This window comes from Hippocampus comes, unplaced genomic scaffold (genome assembly GCF_001891065.2).
Source record: "Hippocampus comes isolate QL1 unplaced genomic scaffold, H_comes_QL1_v1.1 scaffold181, whole genome shotgun sequence".
Lineage (NCBI taxonomy): Eukaryota > Metazoa > Chordata > Actinopteri > Syngnathiformes > Syngnathidae > Hippocampus > Hippocampus comes.
In genome coordinates this window covers 42,327-62,135 of record NW_017805136.1, presented here as the reverse complement: position 1 = coordinate 62,135, position 19,809 = coordinate 42,327, and the positions used below count along the sequence as shown (strand labels likewise).

At 42.0% G+C, this 19,809-nt stretch overlaps 3 protein-coding genes across 7 annotated transcripts in view; 1 reads left to right on the top strand and 2 right to left on the bottom strand.

Moving 5' to 3' along the window:
- Positions 1-1,138: 1,138 nt before the first annotated feature.
- LOC109514059 (solute carrier family 22 member 13-like) lies at positions 1,139-6,572 on the bottom strand. The gene is made up of 10 exons (XM_019866867.1): positions 5,521-6,572; positions 5,335-5,438; positions 5,002-5,156; positions 3,998-4,169; positions 3,790-3,910; positions 3,421-3,515; positions 3,125-3,339; positions 2,232-2,340; positions 1,597-1,791; positions 1,139-1,497 (listed from the first exon to the last, which is right to left on the bottom strand). The coding sequence occupies exons 1-10, from the start codon at positions 5,896-5,898 to the stop codon at positions 1,458-1,460; spliced, it is 1,584 nt and encodes a 527-aa protein (XP_019722426.1). The 5' UTR covers positions 5,899-6,572; the 3' UTR covers positions 1,139-1,457.
- A 2,911-nt stretch (positions 6,573-9,483) lies between these two features.
- Positions 9,484-15,801, bottom strand: LOC109514058 (solute carrier family 22 member 13-like). Of its 4 annotated transcripts, XM_019866864.1 has the most exons (11): positions 15,488-15,801; positions 13,013-13,409; positions 12,820-12,923; positions 11,992-12,146; positions 11,709-11,880; positions 11,481-11,601; positions 11,237-11,331; positions 10,940-11,154; positions 10,216-10,324; positions 9,899-10,093; positions 9,484-9,786 (listed from the first exon to the last, which is right to left on the bottom strand). In XM_019866864.1, the coding sequence occupies exons 2-11, from the start codon at positions 13,388-13,390 to the stop codon at positions 9,726-9,728; spliced, it is 1,605 nt and encodes a 534-aa protein (XP_019722423.1). In that variant the 5' UTR covers positions 13,391-13,409; positions 15,488-15,801; the 3' UTR covers positions 9,484-9,725. The 4 variants fall into 4 exon arrangements, with proteins under 4 accessions (XP_019722423.1, XP_019722421.1, XP_019722424.1 ...); XM_019866862.1 differs by lacking the exon at positions 15,488-15,801 and having other exon boundaries at positions 13,013-13,605; XM_019866865.1 differs by lacking the exons at positions 9,484-9,786; positions 15,488-15,801 and having other exon boundaries at positions 9,989-10,093; positions 10,211-10,324; positions 13,013-13,605.
- cry-dash (cryptochrome DASH) overlaps positions 11,537-19,809 on the top strand; it is a 10,667-nt gene continuing 2,394 nt past the window's right edge. The window contains exons 1-12 of one of the 2 annotated variants that reach the window (XM_019866870.1): positions 11,537-11,616; positions 15,948-16,120; positions 16,494-16,587; positions 16,659-16,789; positions 16,899-17,047; positions 17,143-17,231; positions 17,315-17,388; positions 17,470-17,559; positions 17,736-17,815; positions 18,220-18,279; positions 18,387-18,544; positions 18,760-18,879. In XM_019866870.1, coding sequence (XP_019722429.1) covers positions 11,572-11,616; positions 15,948-16,120; positions 16,494-16,587; positions 16,659-16,789; positions 16,899-17,047; positions 17,143-17,231; positions 17,315-17,388; positions 17,470-17,559; positions 17,736-17,815; positions 18,220-18,279; positions 18,387-18,544; positions 18,760-18,879 — 1,263 coding nt within the window. In that variant the 5' untranslated portion in view covers positions 11,537-11,571. Of the gene's footprint in view, positions 11,617-14,901; positions 15,179-15,947; positions 16,121-16,493; positions 16,588-16,658; positions 16,790-16,898; positions 17,048-17,142; positions 17,232-17,314; positions 17,389-17,469; positions 17,560-17,735; positions 17,816-18,219; positions 18,280-18,386; positions 18,545-18,759; positions 18,880-19,809 lie in introns of those variants that run through there. The other variant, XM_019866869.1, reaches the window with a different exon arrangement.

Sequence of the window (19,809 nt, the reverse complement as noted above, 5' to 3'; positions counted from 1 at the left end):
AAAATTGTCATAGTCCAAGACTTTTCTGGTTTCAGTAGTCTTTCGTGACAGCTTTTGTGTTTAATTAAATTGTATTTTTATGTTTTTTGAGTATGTTTACAGGGGAGTGGGTGTGCCATTGGTCAGGATTTCAAAGGGGGTGCGCAACTTATTAAGTTTTCCAAAGACTGCCCCAGCTTGTCCGAAGCCACGACCGTGACATTGACAAATTGCCCACAGTTGGTCATTTTTCACCAGCGAGCCGACAGTCCGCAGCGTGTTTTAACTCACGTTTAAGTGTCCAGATGACCTTGGCACACCGTGAAAATCGGAGTCATCCTTCTTGCAGCGGAAAAGCAGATGAAGAGAATCCCCCACAGCAATAACAAACACTCGTTTGCAAAAAGTATTTTGTATGTCGGGCAGTCTTGACGTTGGCCAATCAATCTCAGCCCCGCATGAAAGGGCAGGGAAACAAGGATTGTGTAATTATTTTCACCACCGAATTCAACTCGGTGGTAGATGTGGTGGATTTTTTTTTTTTTTTTGTTACGGTAATCAGAAAAGGCCAGTTTGGTAGTTGTACACGCGGTCCTTTAAATGTGCAGAAAGAGCCAACCCACTTGCATGTATCTTAAAAGGACCACATTGTCAGCTGAGCTTGACATTTTGCTGCCATCTACTGTCCAAATGGTCCAGCTGCTTACTGACAAACACTTTTGACCAATCATATTTGCAGGAAAGTCTTCCTTCATGAACAACTATGTTTGAAGGAGAAAAAAAATACATAATGATTACATGTACGGCTGATACCAGTGCAATTAATGAGGAGTGTCAAAACGTGATAAAACGAGAAAAGGGGTCCATCAAAGGCAGGCCAAAAAGTGTGGCGGGGGGGGTGGGGGGTGAGGTGCCTCCCACAGTGGCCCCCTGGTTTGGTTACCTCTGTGTGTGGAGGAAGTGCAGAATAGGTTGCTCAATGACACATTTCATAAATAGGAAGACAACTAAAGATTTACTCAGTTGTTTAATTTCACACTTGATGGGTGGGCAGAGATCTTATTTGTATGGGAGCAATTAAAAAGTCAAAGTAAATAGGAGTCCATAAACCGTACCTATGGAGCCCCAGATATGAAATGGCCACAGCATCGCTATAACATGAACTTAAAATGATAATGTTATGAAGTTTATTGACAGAGGTGTACCTCAGGGTTCCTCTTTAGGTCCTTTAGCATACTCCATCTTCACCACCACCAAGTCCCACAAAATTGGAATAGCATACTCACAAAATAATAACTTGTACAAAAGACAAAATACAAATAAATAATGTTAATATCATTCCGGGACAGTTGTGTGAGCAGATTGAGGGCACCTTCTTGACAAAATCCTCTGGTGTTTTGTTGATAAGCCGCTGTTGCCCCCACAACAGCGCAAATGTTTGTAATTGTCCATATAAACCACAATGCTCTGATTTTGCTTCAGTTTTCTTCACCTTCTATGTATCCTGTGTCAACCCTCCTAGTTAAAAAAAACAAAAAACATTTCAAGGTTAAAAAAAAGAAAAAAATCATCATTGGTGTCTTGTGTTTTTGTTTTTCGTAGCATTCGTCAACTCACTTCAGCATGACGTGCTCCTGAAGTTCGGTGTTGAGGGTCTCTGGCAGCAGCAGACAGAGGCCCACTGCACAAACAGGTACGATGCCGTACACGAACATGGGGAGGGAGTCATGATAGTCGGCCAGGAGCCTTATCAAGGGGGCCAGGATGCCTCCCATGCGAGCGCACATGGAGTTCAGACCTACGCCACTCTGCCTAGCAACATACAGAACGCCAACACCATTTCAAAGCTAATTTAAAAAAATAAATGAAAAAAAAAATCAAATCCTGCAACCACTTCACTTCTCAGAGGAGATGAAATGATTCATCAAATAATGCGAAAAATCTGACAGCCACCCACTAACCTGATCTTGCAACAGACAGCTCGACCATCATTCCCTGACACCCACATCACTCACCACGCCAGGCCCCCGCCTTTCAAAGGCTCACACGCAAAGTCACGGATATTATTGTGTGGAAGGTGAAGATGGCGACCACAAGTGGAAACAGTCTTACTTGCACTTAGCGTGAACACTTGGAACATCAACGGGATATATTGGGAGAAGAATCAAATCGAAAAATACTCGATAGCTGGAGCCTTACTTCTTCGGTTTAACGGCATCAACTCTTGAAACCTTGGAAGTTAATTGACTTACCTTAGTGTGGTGGGGTACAGCTCTGCTGTGTAAACATAGACGATGCAGTAGCAGCCAGTGGATGCAAATTTCCCAAGAATGGCAATGACGGTCGCAACGACAGGAAGGTCTGAAATGACAATAATCGAGTGCATCAGAATAAAGCCATCGTATTATGAAAACTAAGTCATATATTTCCAAAAAGTACAATTTTTAGAGTATAGTTTAAAGTAGAAATATTACAAGAAGATGGACTTTTTTGAGATACTGGTAGTTGTGTATTTATTTATAATAAAGTAGTACATTTTCAAGAAAAAAAACGTTTTAGGTAAAAAAAATACATACATATATATATATATACATACATATATATATATGTTCAGATTTAGTGTAATATCAGTCCTGTATTTTCTCCCATTTCTTTCAGACTTAAGTTGCATTGAAAGGAAAAGTTGCATTTTTTTTTTTTTATGTTGTACGTTTCAAGTATACAGTAAGGCTTATATTTTCAGTTTCGTCGTACATTTTCAAGAATAAAGTCAGATATTTATTTAATTAAAAAAAAATCATTTTCAAGACTGAAGTCATGTATTACAAAAAAGAATGAAGTCGGATATTTACGATACAAACATTTGTATATTTTTGAGATTTTAAACATTTTGTAGATTAAATTCTAAGATTTTCATACAGTATATAAATTAACTAGTATCTAAATGAATATTATTACGAGAATAACATCCCATTTTTCAGATGAAAAAGTAATGTGCAGTAAAGGTTAAAAACACATGTTTGAGAAAAAAAATATATCAAGATAAAAATAACTAGTTTTTAAATGTGCCCTTATTCTCCAGTGTGTTTTTTTTTTCCCCCGTTTGTTTTATTTCCATCGAGAAGTCGCCGTGTGTTCAGGTTACCTTTGGGCACGGCAATAATGGAGAGGCAAGCGCACCCTCCAAGCAACAACAACATGGCCTCACACCGTCGCCTCCCGAAGCGCCCAATCAGCGGCAGAGAACCCAGACGGGCGGGAAACTCCACCAGGCCAAAGATGAGCTGTGTGAGGTAGATATTCAGTCCAAAGTTGCCAACGCTCAGGCTCAGGCCGTAGTACATCACGCTGATTCCAAACCTGTCGTACACATTGAAGACGATTCATTATTTCACTCTGTCTTAAGTCGAGCAGAGTGCGCTGTAGGTTTTAAATCCTCACCAGACGCAGCTCATGCAGAGCGCTCGTTTTCTCAGGTATGGTATCCTGAAGATGTCCAACATGCTGCCTCTGTTGGGTGTCTCACCCACCTCCATCTACAACCACGCATATCATTAGGACATTATATTTGCTGTATTTAACCCTTTCAGGGACAGCTTTTACTGCAGTGGATAGCTTATCGTGTTATCGAGTTACAGGGTGCATGAAAGGGTTACATTTGTTTTACCAAAACACTGTACTTAAACAAAAGTACAGTGGTACCTTCACTGACCAGTTTAAAAAGCTTTTACAGCCTTTCCAGTCTACATTTATTTGGTTTCTATGAATTGGGAGGTATGAATGATGGCTGAGGTATGTGTTGGTGTTCACCTTGTCCAGCAAATCTTGGGACACCTCCTTCCCGTTGACTTTTGCCGCTCTGCGCACCTCCTTCACGGCCTCCTCCTTCCTGCCCTGAGTGATGAGCCAACGAGCCGATTCTGGGAGAATCCTAGCGGGTTCAAAGGTACGACATGTAGCTTGACTATTTTCTCATGTAAGGGTTATAAATGAGTGGCCAACTGTCACGTGATGGTACCAGTAAAACGTGGCCAGGACAATAAGGAGAGGGCCGTAGAGGGCCAGTTGGAGGATCCTCCAGTCGCGGATGAAATAGGCGAGACCGGACAACAGTATGAGACCGATGGGATAAAAACTGTGACTGATAATAGTGCAGAAGGCAAACTTTGACGAGTCGCACCACTCGCCACCTTCGGTGAAACACAAGACTGCAATTAAGTTTCGGCATTGAAAACAAATGGTGGCATTGTGAAAAAAAAAGTTGTTTGGATGCTGAAACAATTTTTGCCACTGAAATCAGTTGGACGGATGTCAGGCCTTGAGTATTTGACTGCTTTGGCTTTGCACTTTTTGGAAGCATATCCTCCCTGCCCCATTGTTGAATATTTTTCCGCAGGGTTCAATTTCAGGGCCCCTACTATTTTTCATTGCAGTTTGCATTTGGTGCATAAAGCAATGTTTTTAGTTAGTTTTTTTTTTTTTTCTTTTTTAACCAAGTTGACAAATCAAGCAGCCGAAGGTTTTCTACTAAACGCCAAACTCCCAAAAGAGGCATTCATCTAAAGCCACGGAAGTCTATCCGGACAGCTGCACTGGAACTTCAGTTGATTCAGCAGATGCTTTGGTGGTTGAGCATTATAATCTTCCCCTTGAAGACTTTGAACAACCCGAACTAAGTAGGGGTAAAGTTTTATCACCGTCTTATCGCTCAGATGAACTCTGTTTTCATCAGTGGTCATAGTACCAAGCCTTCCGGTGCGTGCTTTGTCAAGAACTAATACTGTTTGGAGAGAAATGCCATAGATAGTGTAAATTGTACCACACGTTGGTGTAGTGTGATGGACATAAAGCTCCTCAAGCTGGTGCAAAAATTTACTTAGAGACAGAATAAATCTCTTCATATATTTAAAAAATGTAGTTAGAGGGACAGAATAAATCTCAATATATTTCAGTGCCGGTCCTTGTCCGGTTGATGTTCAATGGCAAAACCCATTGGCAGTGTTCTGGATACACGCCACTCACCTATCACAAATGAATTGGTGAGGATTCCCGCCATGGACACACCGCAAAGGAATTTAAGAACAATATAAACGTAGATATTGGGAGAGAACGCAGCACTGACTCCAAACAGGAAAAGAAGAAGAATGCCAAGCAAGACCACAAAGCGGCGACCAAGCCTAAAAAACAAATCATACATTAATGGAAGTTAGTCAAGGTGAAGATTGACAAACGTGGACCTGAGATTTCCAAATGTGAGCCAAACCTAGATGTGTTTTGCACCCTGATTTTTGGCGCACCGTCGGCATTTGACGACTGTGTACCTACTGTATTGTCAGCTATGTAATGTAGTTGTACCTGTCGGCCATGCCGCCCGATATGAAGGCTCCAATCAGAAGCCCGGCCATGTAAATAGACTGAGACACCTCAATCAAGGTTCTTCTGTCACAGACCAGATTAAACTGATGGAGAAACAGAGCAAGAGAATTACAAAAAATGGTATGGACAGTTTACTGGTACCGTGGCGACCATTCCCCATCTCACCTCTGTCACAATGCTGGACGCCCCAGTTGGCACCTCAAGCTTTGATCCATTGAGGCAGCTCGTGGTCACGTTCAGGCCGTACAGCTCGATGGTCTCCAGGTCGGAGTCGACCGGCGTGAACATGAGGCAGCTCTGGAAGCTTCCATCCGGGTTTACGGGGATGGTGAGCTCCTTCTGCCTCTCCAGGGTCAGGTTGGCATCTCCCCGCTCCAGGATCCAGTCAGTGTCGCAGAAGTTTGGGAAGTCGAGGCCCGTGAAGACCTGACCGATGACGTCGAAGGCGACGAAGATGTTGGGGATGCACAAGGCCACCACCAAGCGCTTCTGGAACCAGCCGAACTCGCCGATCTCTTTCAGGACGTGCGTGAAGGAGCTCATGATGCAGCGCTCGCCGGACTGCAGAACAACGTGCAATGCAAAGCCTTTTCAATCGCCCCCCGTTAATGTTTAAACGGGTGTATGTTTTTATCACACAATTCTGCTCTTTCATTACCTTACTACAGTAGAACAAGTCAGAAAACCGCTGACAACTGCCAAGCAAAATGGTGATTTTTTTTTCATGACAGTCGGAACTGTAGTAATTTATTAACATGTTTATCATTCAAGGCCAAAATCCAGTCGGCCCTAAAACCTTCCATACATGAAGTCGCGGACCTCTGAGCAAATAAATGTCATCAAATCCCACTTTTGAGAGAGGTTCAAGTCACTTGTGTTAATATTGCACCAATTCACAACAGAGGTTAATCTAAAGACACTTTACATTTACACCTTGAGCAGAACAAGACATGAGCCGGCACCTGGCAACAAAGTCAAGGAAACGCTCCCTCAAGGAAGAAAGCCTGAACAGAACCGAGGAAGGAAAATAAGATCGAGAGGTTGAGCATCCTTGGTAGGGACAAGAAAACAAGGGGCCCAACAACAGTAGCAGTCCCAAGACGACGGCAACGGCGACAATACATGTCCACTTCCAACGCCACCTTCCCCAGCCTCACCACCGCCGACAGCCAGGGGATAAATGTCAAGACATCCATCCACAAACAGGGAGCACCAGCCAAAAGTTAAAAAAAAAAAAAAAAAAAAAGACAAAGTGAAAAGAGCATGTTAGCAACATACATACATGAAAGGTGATAATACAATAGCACACTGAACAATCACCGTAACCGCAATGTTATTTGAAAAAGCGGGCTGAGGTAAAGAGATAAAAAAGATGAAGGCAAGCTTAGTGAATAGAGCCTAGAAGATGGTTCCATATTGCACACTAGAAAAGTTCTTTAATATGGTACAATGTTGCCTGGCCATGTCCTGACTTGTGCGGATGATTGCTGGGTACAATTGAACGTCCTGGAGCCCCTGTAACAAAAAGTGCTTTTTTTTTTTTTTTTCCCCAGAAACTTGAACATTTCGATAACCCCCTCTCACCCCGTTTCCATGGGCCTGTTGAAATGCTCAAAAATGTAAATGCTCTTTCTTTTAGTCAGAGTTAATGCTGTCTTATCTGGGCCACAATTTAATGTCGCTTCTTTATTGACTTAGTAAGACATTATGATGGCGAATACACTCATTCTAAATGACCACGAGACAGTTTTGTGCGTGAATTTACAAGGGATCTGCTTTTTGGGTTTGTTTGTTTTTTAACCAGTTTTGATATGACGCTGCTGTAAAAAGACTGCTAACAAAATTGGGATTAAAAAAAAAAAAGGAGTATCCTTAAAGGTTGCAAATGAAAGATTCAGTTACAGTAGCATGTAATGTTGTATGTATCTGGATATTATGTAAGAATTATAAGTTAATACAGTTGTAAACTACTAAAGGGCCAAACTTTAAAAACAAACAAACAAAAACGCTTATTTTGAAAGCGTTATTTCATACAACATCGTGGCTGACAGCTTGATCGACTCCTCAACAAGAGCCGCTCGAGAGAGGGTCAGACCGGCGACGAGTCTGCCACATTGTTGTGTTCGTGTTATGGAGCCGGTTCTTATTTTGGTTCGATTTGTTACCGACGCGCTGTCATGTCTCCCTCCTGCATGATGAACATGACGTTTATTAAACAACGACTTACGACTTCGTGACTGCGGTAATAACACTCATTTACGTATTGGTTTTGTTTTTAAAAAAAAAAAAAAAAAAGAACGGTTTGTGTTTTGGTTCGATGTGGTACGGACGCGCTGTCATGTCTACCTCCCGCATGATAAACATGAAGTTTATTAAACGACGACTTACGACTTCGTGACTGAGGCAATAACATTCATTGACGTATTGGTTTTGTTAAAAAAAAAAAGACATTAGATCGCGCTTTGACTCCCGAATGTTGTTTTTTTATGTGTTCGTTCACGTTAAGAATAAGCGCTTTTAAAACAGATGTTTTACTTGCTAGATTTTTTTCCAAATTCAACCCGTTAGGTTGGAATTTCCGGCATTAAATATCAATTGAGTCTACAAGACGGATTAAATACAAACTACGACGTACTTTGTAAATATATATAAAGACATATATACAGAGTATAACCATGGAATCACTTAACTTTTCACCCTCGGCAGGTTGTCTTGTTAATGAGCTTCACGTTTCAATTTCCGGTTGCCCTTCAAAGTAATACGTCCCGTGTTTTATGTGCTCTTCTCAAACGCTAAAATGCCACGTTTTCCATGAAATAGGAAAGTAGTACATCGGCATCAAGGAAGTATGTTGAAGTGATTGCAACAACTTTTGTCAAGTCTTTTACCCGTTCTACATGCACAGTACACGCCCAGTGTAATGTTCTGCTAGTTTAAAAAAAATATTCATTTGTGTAAGGGTAATGATATAAACCGAGTTAAATGAATTTGTGGTATTATAATTTCCGGAAGGTTTATGGTCTAAACCAGGGGTCCCCAACCTTTTTTGCCCCACGGACCGGTTAAAGTCAGACAATATTTTCAGGGACCGGCATTTAAGGTGTGGCGAATTAATACAACAAAATAATATGGTATGAGCTGCATGAAAACTGTGGTGTTTTCGAAATATAATAATAAACACAAGTAGCGTCTAATCTGGTCGCAACACTCTTATCGCTCTGGTAATGTTTAATGCCTTCAAAATACGATACAACGCAAATTCAAAGTGCATGAAAATGACGACTCACCACAGCCCCGAGCTTGATTTTCTGCAATCAGACAGTCCCATCTCGGGGTAATAGGAGACAATGACACCTCAAGTGTGTGGTTTATGTCCAGTCTACTTCGTAATTTTGTTTTAGTCGCCGTTGCTGCAGAAACTCCCCACTTCACACAGGTAGGATGTCGGAAATAGCAACAGTGCTATTGTGGCGATCTCAGAGTATTCAGCCATAACTTTGATCCAGTTGTTTCGAACGTACTTTTAAGGCCGCTGTCATTTGTGATCTCCAAGCAGCATTTTTACTCATTTTGCGGGCTTTAGTGTTTTGTTTTTAAGCGTCATTGGTCACGTGACCGAGAAGTGTGGCTTGACGTGAGTCAAGCGTGACACAGACGGATGTAAAAGAGAATCCGGTAATTTTTCAAAATAAAACATCTTTCGTGTTCCGAAATAAATAAAACAGAAATAAGGCAAGTTCTTTCTGTGCGGCCCGGTACCAAATGCCCTGCGGACCGGTACCGGTCCGCGGACCGGCGGTTGGGGACCCCTGGTCTAAACTATGAATCTCGAGACCATCTAAAAATGTTTTAGAATGGTGTCAATGGTAGTACAGTACTTGTTTTTTTTCTCTCTTTGCATCATGACTAGGTCCCTGGCCTCTGTGAATAGTGGGAGATAATTATAAATTAATAGCACTATTAATATGTTATGTATTTTCTCCTGTTGATGATAGTGTTTCTGACGGCGATCATGTCATGGGCGGTGTAACTGGATGTGTGGGCAATTAGAATGTAAAATTAGCTTTACAGTTGCATAACTTGGGAGGGAAAGTGCATAACCGACACATTTTCAGAAATAGACAGACATCCAAGGACTTACTTTATTGATTTCACACTTCATGGGTAGGCAGATTCAAGCAATTAAAAAGTCAATATAAACAGGAGTTTATAATATATACATGACACATCTCATATCCTATCTACAGAGCCCAGGAGATGACCTAGCCACTACACAGATACAAAGTGTCCAAAATGCTCATTTGTGGTCACGAAATAGGCATCTGTATCTGTTGCCATGGCAACGAAGCACCTGTCATCGTCCATATCAATTACAATGCCGTGCTTTGGACTTGTTTTTCTCCATCCGCTTCGTATGCCTCATCAATGCCCCTGAATGAATAATAAACAAATAAAAACAAAACATTGTAATGTTTATTAAGAAAGGGAAAAAAAATACTCATCATTAGTCTCGCTGTCCTTTTCCTAGGGCTCATCAACTCACCTGAGCTGCGCATGGTCCTGAAGTTCGGCGTTGAGGGTCTCTGGCAGCAGCAGACAGAGGCCGCCTGCACTCGCAGGTATGATGCCGTACACCAACATGGGGATCGCGTCGTGGTAGACGCCCAGCAGCCTTACCAGGGGGGCCAGGATGCCTCCCACACGTGCGCACACTGAGTTCAGACCGATGCCATTCTGCCTAGCACCACACAAAAAGCCAACAACGTTCCATAGCAAATGGAAGGAATTTATTTATTTGTTTGTTTTATGGCTGGGACCACTTCACTTCCTGCATGAAATTTTTGAGGTTACCTACCTTACCTTAGCGTGGTGGGGTACAGTTCTGCCGTGTAAACATACACAATGGTGAAGGAGGCAGTGGATGCAGATTTCCCAAATATGGCTATGACGGTCACGACGACGGGAAGGTCTGAAATGACAAGTCGGGATTTAAACATCACAAATAAATACAATACCATTTTAAAAAGTCATATTTTGGAAGAAAAAAAATAAAGGAAAGAGAAAATAGTGGTCTGCATTATTTTTTTTTTTTACATGACGAGTTATTTTTGAGATTCATATTGTATGTTTTGGAGATGAAAGTGTTTTTTATTTTTTTTTAAATGAAAAACCGTTTTTTTTTTTTTTTTAAATGAAAAACCTTTCCAAAAGAAATGATGAAATTTTCAAAGTAAAAGATCATACAATATATGTTTGCGCATTAAATAATCTGGATCAGGATTTGTTTTTATTTTTTTGACAAAACATCAGATGTATCGTTCAACAAAAAAGTTGTAAACATTTTGTCATATTAAGTCAAATATTTTTCGGGTTTAAAGTTGAAATATCACAAGAAAAAGTTGTGTATTTATTTTCTCGTCAAAAAATATCCGAATTTGGAGATGAAAGTAAGATATTTACAAAATAAAATGTATAATATTTTATTGAAAAAAAATTCAGTAATTTATTGTCGGGATAAAAACAATGATGACTACTTTTCAAATGTTGTATTATTATAAAATTGTGCTTTGTGTGTTAAGGTTACCTTTGGGCACGGCAATGATGGCGAGGCAAGTGGCCCCTGCAAACATTAACAACACAACCTCACACCGTCGCCTCCCGAAGCGTCCAATGAGCGGCAAAGAACCCAGACGGGCGGGAAGCTCGGCCAGGCCAAAGATCAATTGCGTCAGGTAGATGTTCAGTCCGAAGTTGCCAACGTTCAGGCTCAGGCCGTAGTATAACAAGGTGATTCCAAACCTGTCGTACGTATTTTAGACTCTTCATTATTTCACTCTCTCTTAAGTTGAGCAGAGTGCGCTGTCAGGTTTTAAATCCTCACCAGATGTAGCCCATGATGAGCACGCGTTTTCTCAGATATGGTATCCTGAAGATGTCCACCATGCTGCCTCTGTTGGGTGTCTCACCCACCTCCATCTACAACCACGCATATCATTCGGACATTATATTTGCTGACAAAGTGTACAGTGGTACTTCGACTTCCAAATTTAAAAAGCGTTCCACATTTATTTGGTTTCTATGAATTGGAGATATGAATGATGGCTGATTTTTGCGTTGGTGTTCACCTTGTCCAACAGATCTTGCGACATTTCCTTCCCGTTGACTTTTGCCGCTCTGCGCACTTCCCTCACGGCATCCGCCTTCCTGCCTTGAGTGATGAGCCAGCGAGCCGATTCTGGAAGAATCCTGGCGGGTTCAAAGGTACGGCATGTTTATTATTAGCTTGACCGTTTTGTATTTTCTCACTCAAAATGTTGTAGCCGTATGCCCATGTGTCATGTAATAGTACCAACCAGTAAAATATGGAGAGGACAATAAGAAGAGGGCCGTAGAGAGCCAGTTGGAGGATCCTCCAGTTGTGCATGAAATAGGCGAGGCCGGACAATATCATGAGACCGATGGAATAAAAACTATGGCTGACGATGGTGCAGAAGGCAAACTTGGATGACTTGCACCACTCGCCACCTTCGGTGAAACACAAGAATGCAATTTAGTTTGAAAAGAAACAGTGGCCTCGCGGGAAAAGATAGCGGGATGTAAAAGTCATGGCAGGGGTTCTGGCCACACCACACTGACCTATCACAAATGCGTTGGTGAGGATTCCCGCCGTGGACACGCCACACAGGAACTTGAGAACAATATAAACGTAGACGTCGGGAGAGAAGGCGGTACTGACGCCAAACAAGAGAAGAAGAAGATGGGCGAGCAAGACTACAAAACGGCGACCAAACCTAAAAAAAAAAAAAAAAAAAAAAAAAACAATCACAAAAGATAGCATCGGCGACTTTAATCATATTTATTTTACTTTATTACCGCAAATTGTGGATTGAGGACAATGAATACAGTTCAATTTAGCAAACGAATTGGGGGAAGGGATGGTCGTACTTTTTTGTGCCCTTGTAAAAGGGATCTCAAACTCTGATCCTCAAGGGCCACTGTGCTGCATGTTTTCCCATCTCTTCCTGTTGCAACACACCTTAGCGAAACAGTCGATGTAAATGGGAAGGTAGGACACGATCTTTTTGTGTCGACAGTGATGCGAAGCTAACTGTTGCCCCTGCCAACATGGCCGCCATGTTACATCTGTTAACTGGCTCTCGTCCGTATGTCTGTGACAAAAGCAGCCTAATTTGGAAATGTGTGGATGAGTCTCTGTCTGTTTTGGTGCTACAACAAACGACTGTGGTCAGTTATTGAACTAACACACTTTAACAAATGGGCGTTTTGAGTTTACTGGACACTTTTAATTCTGTCCGCCAAATCTAGACTCTGTCGGTTCAGAATCCATTAAATCCAAGTTCCCCCGTATCAAAAAAAATAATTTCCTGGCTTTTGAACCAGGATATGTCGACTTTTTCTACTTGCTATACAATCCACATAAGAATGTGTTGGCTCTCCTTGTACCTGTCGGCCATTGCGCCCGACACGAAGCCTCCAATCAGAAGTCCGGCCATGTAAATGGACTGAGACGCCTCGATGAACGTCCTCCTATCACACACCAGATTAAACTGATGGTGGAAGCCAAAACAAACAAAAAATATGTTTTGGGGGAACTTAAATGACAAAAACAGAGAAGTGACGTCCACAGCCATCTCACCTCTGTCACAATGCTGGACGCCCCAGGTGTCACCTCAAATTTGGATCCATTGAGGCAGCCGGTGGTTGAGTTCAGGCCGTACAGCTCGATGGTCTCCAGGTCGGAGTCGACCGGCGTGAACATGAGGCAGCTCTGGAAGCTTCCATCCTGGCTCGCGGGGATGGTGAGCTCCTTCTGCCTCTCCAAGGTCAGGTTGGCATCCACCCGCTCCAGGATCCAGTCGACGTTGCAGTAGTGTGGGAAGTCGAGGCCGGTAAAGACGTGGCCGATGGTGTCGAAGGCGATGAAGATGCTGGGGACGCACAAAGCGGCCACCAGGCGCTTCTGGAACAAGCCAAATTCGCCGATCTCCTTGAGGATGTGCGTGAAGGTGCTCATGGCAAAAGCGCTCGCTGGACTGCACAACAACACGCAAAGGAAAACCTTTTCAATCCCAACATTAATGATTAAACGGACGTGTTTTTATCATGCACATCTGCTGTTTCATCACTGCGCTAAAATAAGTCGGAGAACCGCTGACAACCGCCAACCAAGATTATATATTTTTCTTTTGTTCGAGTCCAAACTTTTGTAATTTATTAACATATTTATCGTGCAAGGACAAAATCCAGTTGGCCTGAAACTCTTCACTACTCGAGGTGGTGGACCAACGAGCAGAACAGAAATGGAACAAAAATTCCACTTTTGAGTGATGTTCAAGTCAGATCAGTTTTTTATTTTTTTATATTGAGCCAATTCACGACAAAAGTTATCTCAGTGCACTTTTTGCACCAAGGAGATTAAAGAACCACACAAGATAGTGTGAAAACTGGAAGAAGAAAACCAGCTGATCCCAACATGAGCAAGCAGCTGACTACAATCTGCCTCAGTCGGTTGGTTTGAGATGATAAACTGCTCTCAACGCCACTTTACGTGTGTGAAATGTTTCCTAGTTCTCTTTGCTCGAAATTGTTTTTCCAGCAACAAGAAAAACATTTGATTTTGTACACCTTATGAAATGCCGTGGCATTTGCAAATATGCACAATATTGAGCCTTCAAAGAAAACCCGCCAACTATGCAGAACATGTAAACACTATTCACCATGCTGGCCCATCACAAGAAATGTTCAATGTTATTAAAAACTTGACAGAGACTACAAACAAAATTTGGATTAAAAAAATTAAGCATATAATTTGAAAATCACAGATTCCATTCCCATGGAATGGTGTCTCGGAATATTGTGTAAACATTATGAATCCATTCAAAAAAATTGAAGTGCGGGGGAAGATTTATTTAATAATTTAAAAATATATAATAATTATTTATTTTAATTAATTATAACGTGCAAAACATTTCACCAAACTATGTGTTTTAAAGCAGAATAAGTGATAAACTAGCCACTTGACCCGGATATTGTAAAGATACTGCATACAGTATGATAATACATGCAATCCAGCCACGGGGTTTGTTTATTACACGCGGCAAAAGTGTGGCGTCATCTTTAGTTGAGGTCTCCGTTGCGTTACGTCACCTTTACTGGACGTTTCAATGAATGAAGCGAAAGAAAAGCGTCGCCTCATTTCTCCGTAATAATTCCGCCGCCGGGCGGCACGGTGGGCGACTGGTTGCCACGTCCGCCTCACAGTGCAGAGGTCGTGGGTTTGGTTACTGTGGGGAGTTTGCATGTTCTGAACGTGCCTGCGTGTTTTCTCTGGGTCCTCTGGTTTCCTCCCACATTCCAAAAACATGCATGGCACGTTGATTGAACACTTGAAAAGTGTCCCGCATCGTTCCTCTGTCACAATAAATAAAAACTTGACCGAGACTACCAACAAAATTCCGATTTAAAAAAAACATAAAAGCGTTCAGATTACAGATGCAATTACCACGGAGTGTGTCTCGAAACATGAATGCAAAAAATAAGAGTTTTAAAAAATATATTACAAAATTATGAAAGCGTTGTTATACAAACGCGTGTCTGACAACGTGACCGACTCCACTACTAGAACGTGGCCACACAACACCGCGCCGCAGCGGTTGCAAGGCTGCCTTTCCTGGCCGCTGTTTGTGTTTCAGAACCGGCTCTTGTTGTGGTTCGACTCGGTAGCTATCGACGCTTGACCATGTCTGCCTCCCGTACGATAATATGTTTATTAAGAAATGATTTACGAATCCACGACAATGAGGTAAGTACGCGCATTTACGTCCACGTCATGTTGAAAAAAATGAACGTTACATTTAGAGTACGCTTTGCTTCAAATGTTTTTGTTTGGTAAGCTTTTTCGCGGTTCATGTTTTAGAAACATTTTAGGTAACTATTTTGTCGTCGTTGCGCTCCGTTTTACAAGCTGGTTTGTTTAGTTAGCTAGCAGTTGGAAGTTCCGGCATACACTTTCGCAATAAAATAGTTTTCAGCTGTGCATTTTGACTAATCTTATCAGTCCAAAAATGACTATCTTAGAATATCTACCCAAGAAAATGTTTAACTCTTATACCGTCGATGTTGGCTTGTTGGTGAGCTTCACGTCAGTATATCCGGTTGCCCACACAATGCAAATAGTCTTCGGATACTCGTCTTTTCCTAGGATTTTTTTCCCCCTATCCCAACGAGATGACCCGGGAGTACAGTACTTTGGTTTGGGGAGGGCGGGGAAGCATCGTTCGAATTCTAAAAACGCTTGACCTTTAATCCACCCCAAAGGAAATGAGATACATTAACCACAATCCCTTACGACAGCAATATGTAAAGCGACATAACGCTAGAATGTGCCCTGCGATTGGTTGGCAACCAGTTCGTGGTTCACCCCCCCCCCCCGCCCACACACTCACTCATACTGTATGTATGTGTATATATATATACACACACACACACACACACGCTTTGACTACTAGTGGGAGATTACTGTCAATTTAATCTTGCTGTTTTTATGATGCATATTTTATCCGTCCGCGTAGGTGTTCCACTTTGCTCAAAAGCACGCCGATCACATCGTGCCGCTGTACTGCTTCGATCCCAGGCATTACGCGGGAACGTACAAGTACAACCTGCCAAAGACGGGACCTTTTCGGCTGCGCTTCCTGCTGGAAAGCCTCCGGGATCTCAGAAACACGCTGGTGAAGAGGGGCAGGTAATTTCTGCCTAATCTACTGCCGAGATGGATTATTTTTCTTGCCTTAAATTGAGGCAGAGGTATTATGTAAAAAAAAAAAATCTTTTTTTTTAGCTTTAATTGTACTTAAAAAATCATGAACTTAAAAAACTTTTAAAATGACATAATTAAATAGAATGTCAAGAAATTGCATTATTTCCTTCAGTTCAATGGCTATTGTGCTACTCCCGTTGCGTGGGCCTTTGGCACCTATGTCTTCAAAGTTCCAACTGTTTACACTTAAAAAGCAAAGTCAATCAAATTTAACTTGGTTATTTGCCTCCCTGTCAGAACACGGTTAAACATTTCACAGCCGCGGGCAGAACATCACGTGTGCTTGTGTGTTAAACAGCAACCTGGTCGTAAGACAGGGCAAACCGGAAGAAGTCGTGGCCGACCTCATCCAGCAACTGGGCTCTGTCAGCGTCGTTGCTTTCCACCAAGAGGTTCGCACCCTTCAACGGCAGCCTCATTCACATCATGATCGTATTTATTCATATTGCAACTTCAATCACAGGTCACTTCTGAAGAGCTGTCCGTGGAGAAAGGCGTCAAGGACGTGTGCGCACGCATGAAGGTCCAAGTGCACACCTGCTGGGGGTCCACGCTCTACCACCGAGACGATCTGCCATTTCAACATATTTCCAGGTGAGAGTCGGCCGACGCAAGCACACACAAATGGCCAATGAGAAGCCCGAAGAAAGTAATTTCCGGAAAATGATGATAAAATAAAAATCTGCAACCCCCGTTTTGGCAGGCTGCCGGATGTTTACACTCAGTTCAGGAAGGAAGTGGAATCCAAGAGTCAAGTTAGACCTGAGTTGCCCACCTCAGACCGTCTCAAGCCTCTTCCAGGGGGGCTACAGGAGGGAGACATTCCTACTCCAGCGGACCTGAAGCAGACAGGCAAGCAGCGACAATATATTTAAAATAAAAAATTGAACAAGTTAAAAAAAATAAATCTTCATCCATTAAAATGAATGAATGACTTATTTTTCCAGAGCCTTTGAATGACCCCCGCTCCGCTTTTCCATGCGGTGGCGGTGAAAGTCAGGCGCTGCGCCGACTTCAGCATTATTTCTGGGACACGGTGAGTTCATTTCTACACAAGTGACAACAACGTGTCAATACTGGATATCAGCTTTTGAGGAAATAGTTTGTCTTTTTTCATAGGATGCGGTCGCAGCCTACAAGGAGACGCGCAACGGCTTGGTCGGCTTGGACTATTCCACCAAATTTTCTCCCTGGTGAGTTCTTTCGATGTCGATTAAATCCGTCAATAGAAATTCAAACTGACTTTTAATCAGGTGTGCCGGGGCACTTTTCAGGCTGGCCGTGGGCTGCATTTCACCGAGGTACATTTTTCATCAGATACGCCGATACGAGAGGGAGCGAACGGCCAATCAGAGCACATACTGGTCAGTTGATTAGGATTTTCATATTTATTTATTTATTTTTTTACATGATTTCACCCTTTCATGCACCAAAAATGATACCCTGATAACATGATAAGCTGTCCACTGTTGCGACCGCTGTGCCTGAAGGGGTTTCTTTGACCGTGTGTGTTTTCTCACTCTTGTCATTTTTATCACAGGGTAATTTTTGAGCTTTTGTGGCGTGATTACTTCAAGTTCGTAGCACTCAAATATGGAAATCGTCTGTTTCAAGTCAAAGGTGAATGTTGTTCTCATTTATTTTATTTTTAATTTTTTTTTTATTCCTCCCTGTCATAATGTTGAGTGAATTCATCAAACGTTTATAAACGCAACAGGCAATGTTTTCCATTCCATTTTAACAACTCAGGCTAAACTTAGCTTGTCTCATCGTCGAGATGCATCACTTCAACGTGCTTTCTTGACTTCAGTTGTTGTACTACTTTCCTTATTAGACAGGGTTTGGCCATCTGAAGGTGAGAACAGAAAGAGCATATCAGCAAATCAGTGCAGGGAATAATTTAAGTGCCGTGAATAAGTGAATTATGAATCAGGGACTCAATTTGTTTATGTATAATGAAAACTGTTGGATGACTTTTGGAGACATTTTTTTTCCTAGAAACATTTTTTTTTTCGTCTCTACAGGACTTCAGGACAAAACCATTCCCTGGAAGACGGACGTGACACTTTTCAACGCATGGAAAGGTTTGATCTGCTGCAATTGGGGGTTAGGGCACATTTGGTGCTTGATTGTGCGTATATGTATCAATATTAATCCAAAGTGTTTTTTGTTTTTTTTTGTATGTGTCCAGAGGGACGTACAGGTGTCCCCTTCGTGGACGCCAACATGAGGGAGTTGGCCATGACGGGCTTCATGTCCAACAGGGGGCGCCAAAACGTGGCCAGCTTCCTCACCAAGGACCTGGGCCTTGACTGGAGGATGGGAGCCGAGTACTTTGAGTACCTTTTGGTAATTCTATAAATGCTTTTACGATGCATTTAGTTTTGAATGATTACAAAAAAAAAAAAACAAAAACACCAAAAAAATTTAAGTAATAGCTCGTTTTCACTGATTGACACGAATGTATTTAATACGTTGACATTCTCATTTTTAACTTGGGGCCTACCTCGTCGGTGTCGATAGCACTTCTGGGAATTAAACTTCATGCAAATGTCTTCCCGCAGATCGACCATGACGTCTGCAGTAACTATGGCAATTGGCTGTACAGCGCCGGCATTGGAAATGACCCCCGGGAGAACAGGAAGTTCAACATGGTCAAGCAAGCACTCGACTATGACAGTAACGTACGTTCCGTCAACCACTGCCGTCCTGCTGTATGGCAGATTTTGATGTGAGAGAATATCGCCTTTGTCCATCACAAATCAGCGAGATTGTAAAAATCTGCGATTTCTATACTAGGAATATTGATACCACTTGGCCAACTTGACATTAGACCATATGAAAAGGAGCCATGTGGAGATACAGTACTTGTAAGGTCAACATGGATTGCAATTTTTGTTTGCGTTCAAATCCGTTGCGATTTTAACAAGTTTAAATGTTCATAAAGTGCACGGGAATGGCGAAAACAAACACATTTTACATTCTCTAATTTTACCTACAGTGGTACCTCTACTGAGGAAATGAGTATGTTCTGGAAGAAATTTCTTAACTAGAAAATTTTGTAAGTAGAGACGCGTTTTCCATGTAAATGCCCTAATCCGTTCCAAGCTCCCCAAAATTCAGACATAATTATTTCCTCAAGCATAAAAATGCATCGAAATATGGAACAAATACATGTTCCAATTAGATTATTGCAGAATAAATGAGAGTTGTACATAATGTAAAACACAAAGAATTGAGTAAAGAATAAAAATGATGGTCGCTTAACTTTTAACTGCGTCGTTTTTTGCCCTCTTTAGTTTATGTTCTCCCTCAAAAATGGTTTTTGCCCGGCGTTTTGTCAAGAACTGATCCAAAGACATTTGCTTTTGTCGGCTTTTAACAATCCTTCGAAAATGTCCAAGGCAAACATTAGCATTGTTACCCCTACACTGAAAAAACATGGCTCTGACCCAAACAACTTTGATAACCTCCGCCCCATCTCCAACCTTCCATTTCTCTCGAAAATCCTGGAAAAAACTGTTGCTGCTCAACTCCATTCCCACCTGTCCCTCCACTCTCTCTATGAACCCTTTCAGTCTGGCTTCCGCCCCCGCCATCGCACAGAGACTGCC